This window comes from Moschus berezovskii, chromosome 6, assembly GCF_049115385.1.
Source record: "Moschus berezovskii isolate FMDL1 chromosome 6, NW_MosBer_1.0, whole genome shotgun sequence".
In the NCBI taxonomy this organism is placed as follows: domain Eukaryota; kingdom Metazoa; phylum Chordata; class Mammalia; order Artiodactyla; family Moschidae; genus Moschus; species Moschus berezovskii.
The window spans coordinates 84,724,436-84,736,715 of NC_142465.1; the positions used below are offsets into that span (position 1 = coordinate 84,724,436).

Below are 12,280 nucleotides of genomic sequence, written 5' to 3' on the forward strand. Positions count from 1 at the left end.
TAGAGGTGAGCCAAATACCATGATCTCACTTGGCACCTATTCTTACTTCAGCTACATCCAGCTGTCACTTTGGCTGCAGTGTGACCAAATTTATAGCCAATACGAGGAAAGGAAAATAGGAGTTGACATTCTGACCAAGTGTGGCTAGCTTTCTCTTACAAAGAATACTGAATTACTGAAAGGGTAACTTCAGAAACTTGCTTTGACAGAATAGACTCTAATATTTCTGTCAGGTAATTGGTTTTTACCCTCCCGTGTACACTTGAGGGTAATGGACTTACTAATGTAATTTCTTATCCAGGAAGGTGAACATCAGAAGGTTGAAATGCAGAGTCACAGGAGTTTCAGACACACAGTGTGGAATCCTGTGATCCTTTGCTCACCACACATTTCAGATTGTTTTAAAAATTTCAAGTTCTTTGACCTATCAAGTGATTTCTGTCTTCACAGATAGATACTTCTCTGGTTCTTGCTGACTTTTCCAATGTATTTCTTATTTCTCTCTGCTTGCTTACTATAGTCCAGCCACACTGATTGCCTTCTGACCTTCAAACTTACCACATCCATGTCTAAATTGGGCCCTTAGCCCCGATATCAGTTCTGCATATAATGCTGTTCCTCCAGATTTTAAAAAATACAGCTCCTTCTTATTTTTCATGTATGAGCTCAAATGCTCATATATATATATATATATATATATATATATACACACACACACACATATATAATACATATGTGCATGCTAAATCACTTCAGTGATGTCCAACTTTGTGTGACCCTATGGACTGTAGCCCACTAGGCTCCTCTGTCCATGGGATTCTCCAGGCAAGAATACTGAAGTGGGTTACCATCCCCCCTGCAGGGGATCTTCCCAAACTAGGGATGGAACCTGTATCTCTTGCATCTTCTGCATTGGCAGGCAGGTTCTTTACCGCTAGCACCACCTGGGAAACCCTTAACAGTCACATCTGATTGTTAATATGTAGTTTATTTTATGTAATTTATTTATTATGTAAGTTAATGTGTAATTTATTTATGTGTGTGCATATATATATTTATATGTGTGTGTATGTATATGTATATATATATATATATTTTTTATATGCATGTGTAAACATACACACAGCTACCTTTTTTTCACTCTGAGTATTCCTTTTATGGGTATCATTACAATCTAATTTGCTTATACTCTTTTCCATAATGGCTAGCCCACAGTAGGCACTGAATACTTTTTTTTAAGTAACTAAAGGCACCATTTGTTTATTAAAGATTTGCTATGTACTAAACCCTGTGATAAGCACTGACAAAAGAAAATAAAGTAGAAAGACTTTTTCTGTATCATGAAATGTTTGTAATTGCCTGAAAAATTCTATATTGGGTGTGTGTTGGTACTGAATTAATGAGTGAATAAAATACACATCAGACCATTTTCAAGCTGGAAGGGAATCTTAATAATCTTCTGTGGGGGAAAAAAACTAGGCCCAAAGAAAATGTTAATTGTTCTACAATACAAATTAGGTACTCTGTCTCCTGTTCCCAATTCAGGATATCTACTGTGAAATTCTTCATATAAAATAAACAGCTATATCAAATGTGTTATCAGCTCAGTTTATTTCAGAAGAAGATAATTTAAAATTTAGTTAGGGTCTAAATACACTTGTATATATATAAAAAATGCAATGATTAAAAATCAGAAAGACTGTCTTTAAAAAATTGCAAATCCTATATTTTAAGTTCTGATTATTTTCAGCTTTATTGAGATTAATTGACATATAACATTGTATAAATTTAAAATGTACAGTGTGATGATTTTTATACACATGTGTTGTGAAGGGGCTTCCCAGGTGATCAGTGGTAAAGAATACACCTGCCAGTTCAGAAGATGCATGAGACATGTGTTCAACCCCTGGGTTGGGAAGATCCTCTGGAGGAGGAAATGGCAACCCAGTCCAGTATTCTAGCCTGAGGAATTCCATGGGCAGAGGAGCCTAGCAGGCAGCAGTCCATGGAGTCACAAAGAGTCGGACAAAATTGAGCAACTGAGCTCTGCTCGCACAATTACCATTTCTTTTGTGTTGAGAACACTTATGATCTACTCTCTTAGCAACCGTATATAAGATCCTAGTTGCTAAGTCATGTCCAACTCTTTGAGGCCCCATGGACTATAGCCTGCCAGGTTCTTCTGCCCATAGGATTTCCCAGGCAAGAATACTTGAACAAGTTTTCATTTCCTTCTCCAGGGGATCTTCCCAACCCTGGGGTCAAACCCATGCCTCAAAGAATTGGCAGGCATTTTCTTTACCACTGAGTCATCAGTCATCAGGGAAGCCCGTTTCTGTGAGTTTCGTTTTTTTAAATTTCACATATATGTGATAGTCACTGTCTAATATTTAGTATGGACGGAGGTTCGTGACATTGTACAGGAGACAGGGACCAAGAACATCCCTATGGGAAAAAAAATGCAAAAAAGCAAAATGGCTGTCTAAGGAGGCCTTACAAATAGCTGTGAAAAGAAGAGAAGCGAAAAGCAAAGGAGAAAAGGAAGGATATAAGCATCTGAATGCAGAGTTCCAAAGAATAGCAAGGAGAGATAAGAAAGCCTTCATCAGCAATCAATGCAAAGATATAGAGGAAAACAACAGAATAGGAAAAACAAGAGATCTCTTCAAGAAAATTAGAGATACCAAGGGAACATTTCATGCAAAGATGGGCTCGATAAAGGACAGAAATGGTATGGACCTAACAGAAGCAGAAGATATTAAGAAGAGGTGGCAAGAATACACAGAAGAACTGTACAAAAAAGATCTTCACGACCAAGATAATCACGATGGCGTGGTCACTCAACTAGAGCCAGACATCCTGGAATGTGAAGTCAAGTGTGCTTTGGAAAGCATCACTATGAACAAAGATAGTGGAGGTGATAGAATTCCAGTTGAGCTATTTCAAATCTTGAAAGATGATGCTGTGAAAGTGCTGCACTCAATAAGTCAGCAAATTTGGAAAACTCAGCAGTGGCCACAGGACTGGAAGAGGTCAGTCTTCATTCCAATCCAAAAGAAAGGCAATGCCAAAGAATGCTCAAACTACTGCACAATTGCACTCATCTTACACGCTAATAAAGTCATGTTCAAAATTCTCCAAGCCAGGCTTCAGCAATATGTGAACCATGAACTCCCAGATGTTCAAGCAGGTTTTAGAAAAGGCAGAGGCACCAGGGATCAAATTGCCAACATCCGTTGGATCATGGAGGAAGCAAGAGAGTTCCGAAAAACATCTATTTCTGCTTCATTGACAATGCCAAAGCCTTTGACTGTGTGGATCACAATAAACTGTGGAAAATTCTGAAAGAGATGGGAATACCAGACCACCTGACCTGACTATTGAGAAAGGTGTATGCAGGTCAGGAAGCAACAGTTAGAACTGGACATGGAACAACAGACTGGTTCCAAATAGGAAAAGGAATACGTCAAGGTGGTATGTTGTCACCCTGCTTATTTAACTTCTATGCAGAGTACATCATGAGGAACGCTGGGCTGGAAGAAGCACCAGTTGGAATCAAGATTGCCGGGAGAAATATCAATAACCTCACATATGCAGATGGCACCACCCTTATGGCAGAAAGTGAAGAGGAACTAAAAAGCCTCTTGATGAAAGTGAAAGAGGAGAGTGAAAAGGTTGGCTTGAAGCTCAACATTCAGAAAACAAAGATCATGGCATCTGGTCCCATCACTTCATAGGAAATAGATGGGGAAACAGTGGAAGCAGTGTCAGACTTTATTTTTTGGGACTCCAAAATCACTGCGGATGCTGATTGCAGCCATGAAATTAAAAGACGCTTACTCCTTGGAAGGAAAGTTATGACCAACCTAGATAGTATATTAAAAAACAGAGACATTACTTTGCCAACCAAGGTCCGTCTAGTCAAGGCTATGGTTTTTCCCGTGGTCATGTATGGATGTGAGAGTTGGACTGTGAAGAAAGTTGATCGCCGAAGAATTGATGCTTTTGAACTGTGGTGCTGGAGAAGACTCTTGAGAGTCCCTTGGACTGCAAGGACATCCAACCAGTCCATTCTAAAGATCAATCCTGGGTGTTCATTGGAAGGACTGATGCTAAAGCTGAAACTCCAATACTTTGTCCACCTCATGCGATGAGTTTACTCATTGGAAAAGACTCTGATTCTGGGAGGGATTGGGTGCAGGAGGAGAAGGGGACAACAGAGAATGAGATGGCTGGATGGCATCACCGACTCGATGGACATGAGTTTGAGTGAACTCCGGGAGTTGGTGATGGACAGGGAGGCCTGGCGTGCTGTGACTCATGGCGTTGCAAAGAGTCGAACACTACTGAGCGACTGAACTGAATACTAAATATTAATATTCTCTTAATATTTAGTATTCTTATAGATAAATAACAAATAAGTAAACATACATCTAATATATATATATGTGTATGTGTATATATATATTGCTTCCCAGGTGGCTCACTGATAAAGAATTTGCCTTCCAGTGCAGAAGATGTGGTTTGATCCCTGGGTTAATAAGATCCCCTGGAGGGAATGGCAACCCACTCCAGTATTCTTGCCTAGAAAATCACGTGGACAGAGGAACCTGACAGGCTATAGTCCACGGGGTTGCAGTTGGTTAGATATGACCTAGCAACTAAGCAGTCTTAAAGTATCCATCTCACACACACACACACAACATCTTTTTTATCCGTTCATCCTTTCACAGAAAAAATGGATTGCTTCCATATCTTGGCTAATGTGAATAAAGCTGCAATAAACATGGGATTGCAGTTATCTCTTTAGTATCTTAATTTTATTTCCTTTGGCTATATACCCCAATCTAGGATTGCTGTATAATATAGTAGTTCTATTTTCCATAGTGATGTATCAATTTATATTCCTACCAGTTGTGCAACAGGATTCTCTTTTGTCCACATCCTTGCAAACACTTTATTTCTTGTCTTTTTGATGATAGATGATTAAACAGGTATGAGATGATATCTCATTGTGATTTTGACTTTCATTTTCCTGATGCTTGTGATGTTGGGCACATTTACATATACCTATGGCTCATCTGCACAGCTTCTTTGGAAATATGTCTATTCAGATCCTCTGCCCATTTTTAAACTGTGTGATTTTTGTTATTGATTTGTATGAATTTTATAATTTTGAATAATAACCCCATATCAGATATATGGTTTGCAAATATTTTCTCCCATTCTACATGTTGCATTTTGATCTTGTTTTTTTCTTGTGATGTGCAGAAGCATTTTAGCTTGATGAAACCCACTGACTGATTTTTGCCCCTGTTGCTTGTCCTTTTGGTTTCATATCCAAAAAACTGATGCCGTAAGCAAAGGAGCTTTTCCCGTTTTCCTCTAGCAGTTCTGCCTTTTGGGGCCTTATGTTTGTTTAAGTCTTTAATTTATTTCAAGTTAATTTTTTATGGTGTAAATAGGGATTCAGTTTTATTCCTCTGCATATGGATATCTAGTTTCCCCATCTCCATTTACTGAAGAAATTAATCTTCCCTCACTGAATACTCTTTGTTCCCTTGTCAAATATTAGTTACCTATATAAATTAAGGTTTTTTCCTGGGTTCACAATTCTGTACGTTAGGTCTACATATCTGTTTTACCATACTGTGTTGATTACTATAAATTTGTAATATATTTTAAAATTAGGCAGTGTGATGCCTCCAACTTTATTCTTTCTCAGGATTGCTTTGACTGTGTGGGGGTCTTTGTGGTTCCCTGTGAGCTTTAGGATTTTTTCCTTTATTTCTGTGAAAAACACCATTAAAATTTTGATATGGACTGCTTTGAATCTATAGGTGGTTTTGAGTAGTATAGACATTTTAACAATATTAATTCTTCCAATCAATGAACATGGGATATCTTTTCATTTATTTGTATAAATAATTTTCAGGTTTTTTTCATCAAAATGATCGTTTTTGTATAGAGATCTTTTGCCTCCTTGGTTAAATGTGTTCTGAAATATTTTATTATTCTGATGCTATCATATATGAGGTTTTTTTGTTTGTTTGTTTTTATATTAGCCGAGAGGCAGTGACGTCACGCCATTGCATCTCCCCCCAGTCAATACTTCTGACGCAGAGGTGGCGGGTTTGCGCACATCTGCATCCCCTTGCCTGTTTATCTTTGGACAAAAAATAGTTTCCTTCTTTTAGTGCAGCCTATTGAATGTGGATTTTCACCACGCAGGCATTTTCCCTTGTTCTGGAACCACTTAGTTCTAGAAACTTACTCTTGTTCTAGAACACTTAGTGTCTTCTTTTTTTATTTATTTATTTTTTATTGGAGGCTAATTATTTTACAATATTATATTGGTATGTTTTGCCATACATTGACATGAATCCGCCCCGTGTGTACATGAATTCCCCCTCCTGAACCCCCCTCCCACCTCCCTCCTCCCTTTATCCTCCCTCTGGGTCATCCCCGCATGCCAGCCCCGAGCATCCTGTAACATGCATCGACCATGAACTGGTGATTCGTTTCACATATGACAACATACATGTTTCAATGCCATTCTCCCAAATCATCCCACCCTCACCCTCTCCCACAGAGTCCCAAAGACTGTTCTATACCTCTGTGTCTCTTTTGCTGTCTCGTATACAGGGTTATCATTTGCATCTTTCTAAATTCCATATATATGCATTAGTATACTGTATTGGTGTTTTTCTTTCTGGCTTACTTCACTATATATAATAGGTTCCAGTTTCATCCACCTCATTAGAACTGATTCAAATGCATTCTTTTTAATGGCTGAGTAATGCTCCATTGTGTATATGTACCAAAGCTTTCTTATCCATTCATCTGTTTTTTGTTGGTGTATAGAGACACAATTGATTTCTTTTTTCTATTTCAAAGAAGTTTGTATTTGAGCTTTAAGCTTTTGAAAATAAAAGTTTAGAGACACCACATATGAATATTACTGTAATACACATGAAGTATTCTATCAGACCCTTAAAATTAACATAAATTATCTCATAGTCAACAAAATAGGGACTGGATGCCAATTTTATTAGATAAGTTGATGCAGCATTTTAATTATCATTTTATGTCTATCTAGGTGTAGGTGAAATTCAAAATACACATCAAAGTAAAACTATATCATAACTCAATTCCATACTAAATGTACTTGGCCCTTGCAGTAAAATTCTAGTCAGATTTCACTTTGATTCCCTTCTCATTCATGGCCCAGGTGGCCTTGATAGAAACACAGGACTTAGTGCTGATCGTCACACAACATACCACTGTCTTTTTTTATAACCTCTACAAAATTTTAAAGGGGAGATGTAGTATTAGCCCTGTGGAACAGATCTTGCTTGATGGCCTCAACAGCACTGGCCCAGTATTTGTCCAGCAGAACCCACTGTGAACTAGTGCAAGGTGCACAGCCCTTCACTGATTATAGGCAAGAGACAACTGATTTCTGTATGTTTGTTTTGTATCCTGAAACTTTACTGTATTCATTGATAAGTTCTAACAGTTTCTTGGCAAAGCCTTTAAGATTTTCTGTATAAAAGATTATATCACCTGAAAATAAAAATAATTTTACTTCTTCCTTTCTGATTTGGGTGCCTTTATTTCTTTTTCTTGCCAGATTGCTCTGACTAGGACTTTCAGACTGTATTGAATAGGCATGGTGAGGATGAGCACTTTTGTTCCTGCTTTTAGATGAACAGCTTTCAGCCTTTCACTGTTGAGTAGGATGTTAAGTGTGGGTTTGTTATATACTACCTTTATTATGTTGTTATGTTTTGTTTTTACCCAAGTTCTTGAAAGTTTTTAATCGTGAAAGAATGTTACATTTTTCAAATGTTTTTTTTTACTATTGAGATGATACAACTTTTAACTTTCACATTTATTGATTTGCATATATTGAAAAACCCTTACATCACTGGAATAAATCCCATTTGATTATGGTGATTGATCTATTTAATATGCTGATGAATTCAGTATGTTAGTATTTTGCTGGGGATTTTTACATCTATATTCATTGGGGATATTGGCCTGTAATTATCTTTTCCTGTAGTGTTCTTATCTGGAGTTGGTATGAGGATAATGCTGACTTCAAAAAATGATTTTTGAAGTATTCCCCCTTCTTAAGTTTTTGGGAGGAATTTGAGAAGGATTCTTTATTTAAATGTTTAATGAAATTCACTTGTAAAGCCTTCTGGTCCTGGACTTTTCTTTTTTATGATATTCTTCATTATTGATTCATTCTCCTTTCTCATATAAGTCTATTGTGATTTTCTTTTTCCTCTTAATTTGTTGCTAGTAGGTTGCATGTTTCTAGGAATTTGTTTCTTATAAATTACCCAATTTTTGGTTTATAAGTGTTTATAGTGGTCTCTTATAATCCTTTGTGTTTCTGAAATACCAGCTGTAGTGTCTCCTCTTTTCTTTCTTTTGTCATTTCATTTATGTCTAAGTATTCTAAGATACACCAAATGACAAGGAATAGATCTTTTAAAAAATTAAAGAAAGGCTCTTGTCCCACTCCACTGTGCTGGAGGAGGCATGAGCCCTAGCTCGAGCTAGAAATAAACCCCATTCTTGCTTTTGCATTGCTGCGGGTGTCTTATTCTACCAGTATGGGGGGGACCGGACTCAGGGCATAACAATACGACTCAGTGACACATTTATGATTTATAGACCATTTATTGAAAAAATTCATTTAGGCAGACGCGGGAGACGCCCGGCTCCGGCGGCGCAGACGCGGGAGACGCCCGGCTCCAGCGCAACTGACCACGTGCAGAATCGTGGCTGAGATGAGCTACCCCGCGCCCAGGGTTAGGGCGGTGGCCGAGAGGAGCTGTACCACGTTCAGGAGGCGGTGGCTGCTTGGGCACCGGAGGGCTGAGAGGAGCTGATCTACATTCAAAGCAGGAGGCGTGGCCTTGAGGAGATACCCCTCGTCCAAGGTAAGGTACAGCGGCTGCGCCTTGCTGGAGCAGCTGGGAAGAGATACTCCACGACCAAGTGGAATATAAGAACCCAGTGTTCTGGGGAGGAAGGAACAAGATGGCGGAGGGATAAGATGGCAAGACCACTTTCTCCCCTACAAATTCATCAAAAGAACATTTGAACGCGGAGTAAAGTCCACAAAACAACTTTTGAATACTGGCAGAGGACATCAGGCTCCCAGAAAAGCAGCCCATTGTCTTCTAAAGGAGAGAGAAGAAATCCAGCTCCACCCACCAGAACACCGACACATGCTTCCCTAACCAGGGAACCTGGACAAGTCACCCGTCCAACCCCACACACAGCGAAGAAACTACATAATAAAGAGAACTCCACAAACTGCAAGAAGAGGGAAAGGCCACCCCAAGCAAAGCAATATAAGCAAGATGAAGAGGCAGAGAAATACCCAGCAAGTAAAGGAACAAGATAATTGCCCACCAACACAAACAAAAGAAGAAGATATAGGGAATTTACCTGATAAAGAATTTCAAATTTTGATGGTGAAAATGATTCAAAATCTTGAAAGCAAAATGGAGTTACAGATAAATAACCTGGAGAAAAGGATTGAGAAGATGGAAGAAAGATTTAATAAGGACTTAGAAGAAATAAAAAAGAGTCAGTATACAATGAATAATGCAATAGATGAGATCAGAAACACTCTGGAGGGAACAAACAGTAGAATAACAGAGGCAGAAGACAGGATAAGCAAACTAGAATATAGAATTGTAGAAATAAATGAAACAGAGAGGAAAAAAGAAAAACGAATTAAAAGAAATGAGGTCAATATTAGAGACCTCTGGGACAATATTAAACGCTCCAACATTCGAATCATAGGAGTCCCAGAAGAAGACAAAAAGAAAGACCATGAGAGAATACTTGAGGAGATAATATTTGAAAACTTCCCTAAAATGGGGAAAGAAATAATCACCCAAGTCCAAGAAACCCAGAGAGTCCCCAACAGGATAAACCCAAGGCGAAATACTCCAAGACACATATTAATCAAATTAACAAAGATCAAACACAAAGAACAAATATTAAAAGCAGCAAGGGAAAAGCAGCAAATAACACATAAGGGGATTCCCATAAGGATAACAGCTGATCTTTCAACAGAAACTCTTCAGGCCAGAAGGGAGTGGCAAGACATACTTAAAGTGATGAAAGAAAATACCCTACAGCCCAGATTACTCTACCCAGCAAGGATCTCATTCAAATATGAAGGAGAAATCAAAAGCTTTACAGACAAGCAAAAGCTGAGGGAATTCAGCATCACCAAACCAGCTCTCCAACAAATGCTAAAGGATCTTCTATAGACAGGATACACAGAAAGAGTGTATAAACTTGAACCCAAAGCAATAAAGAAAATAAAGGCTACGGGATCCTACTTATCAATAATTACGTTAAACGTAAATGGGTTGAAATTTTCAAAAAGGCTAGGAAACAATTCTCATAGCCATCAATAGTTCAGTGTTGAGTTCATGTATAGTTTTTAAAGTTTGGGACAAACTGTAGTATTTGCTATTTGAAGTACTATTTGTAATTGGCATATTATGATGTAACATTGGTCTTCATTTCCATCTTAAAACACCTAAAAATGCCTAACAGGTTTTTAGATTTGTGAATTTTAGTTGAAATGTATTTTACGATGTTACTAAACCTGCAGAAATATTGAAATATTTCAGAGAACTTATTCACTGTACATTTAATTTATTTTATTTATAAAAGTTATGAACTGTAGAAAGTTTTACTTGTTGGGTCAAATGCTTGTTGCTTCAAATGCTTGTTGCATTTGAAGTGCTAGTTATAAGAAAATCAAATACCTTCAATGTATAAATGCTATTAAGTTTTTAAAGGACTCTGGAGTATAAGTAAGTTTGTTTAAAGAAATTTAGTCTGTTCAACTTGAAAAAAATAAATAAATAAAATTGGAAAAAAAAATAAAAGAAAAAAAAGAAAAATGTAAAAATAAAAAATTAAAGAAATATGTTTTGAATAAATTAATTATTTATGTTCCAAAATTGAAAGCAGGAGTTCTGATTAAAGCAATTTTAGAACATGTTTTCTTGGCGTTTCAGGGAGATTCTGGTGGACCATTAGTGTGTAAACATGAAAAAGGTCCCTTTGTCATCTATGGCATTGTCAGCTGGGGAGCTGAATGTGCCCAACCAAGGAAGCCAGGTGTATTTGCCAGAGTAAGTGTCTTCCTGGACTGGATTCAATCCAAAATCAGAGGTAAATATTTTTCATATATTATAAAAAGTTTCTTCTGTTTTTAGAGTGTGCTTGGGAGAGGTGAGAGTGATAGAAACAGCATTATAAAAGAAAAGACAATAACATAGTATTTTATTTTAGTTTCTAAATATATTAAAATATACATTAAAATTCTATAAGAATAACTTCTTCCTTAGACAATGTTATGGTAAAACTGACTTTTCCTGAGGCTGCTTTAATCCTAGATGTGCATTCTCTTTTGAAAATCTCTGCTCTGGAACAGACTACATTTTGTCCTTAGGCTTTCATCTTTATTTACTTTTAGTATGTCTCCCCAGATGCAGGTCCTGTTTTACTCCAGATAAAAAATGAAAGCAAAATCTTGACAAGACAACAATTGCCACCACCCACACCCTCAAGAGACAGTGCATCTGGGCCAGGTAGTAGATATTCACATTATCCCATTAATAGAGCCAATAAGAATTTAGCCAAAAGCATTGCTTATCTGGATTCACTAATTTTATTTGGAATACCGTAAACTGTTTTCATTCTGGTTGGTAGTTTAAGTTTAAAGACACAAGAGTTATTTATTGTTACTGTCTAGGGATCTTTTGGCAACCCACTCCAGTAGTCTTGCCTGGAGAATCCCAAGGACGGCGGAACCTGGTGGTCTGCCATCTATGGGGTCGCACAGAGTCAGACACGACTGAAGTGACTTAGCAGCAGCAGCAGCAGCAGGGATCTTTTCTAGTTCACAGACACAGCTATTACAGGTTAAAAAAAAGCCGTATGGTTATAAACAGTGTGTGAATTTTGGAAAAGTTCACAGAATTATTCTGATCTCTGAACTGTTTATTCCTGCATGAACAAAGGTCCTTAGACTTTCAGATGTCTTGCGAGACTGGGATTCTGGACATGAGACGACTGAGACCAGCACTGGTGTTACTGTCTCTTAGTTCTTCCACTCTGTCAGTGTCTGTTTGCTAATAGGATTTTATTTTTAGTTAAAAGCTAACTAAGTCTTTTCTGGTCTTTTGAAAAGACTCTGATGCTGGGAAGGATTGAAGGCAGGAGG

The 12,280-nt window shown here is 37.7% G+C and overlaps 1 protein-coding gene across 1 annotated transcript in view; it reads left to right on the forward strand.

Moving 5' to 3' along the window:
* Nucleotides 1–12,280, forward strand: part of OVCH1 (ovochymase 1) — a 116,351-nt gene that overhangs the window by 42,546 nt on the left and 61,525 nt on the right. The window contains exons 13-14 of the mRNA XM_088836725.1: nucleotides 11,070–11,226; nucleotides 11,544–11,645. Coding sequence (XP_088692851.1) covers nucleotides 11,070–11,226; nucleotides 11,544–11,645 — 259 coding nt within the window. The remainder of the gene's footprint in view (nucleotides 1–11,069; nucleotides 11,227–11,543; nucleotides 11,646–12,280) is intronic.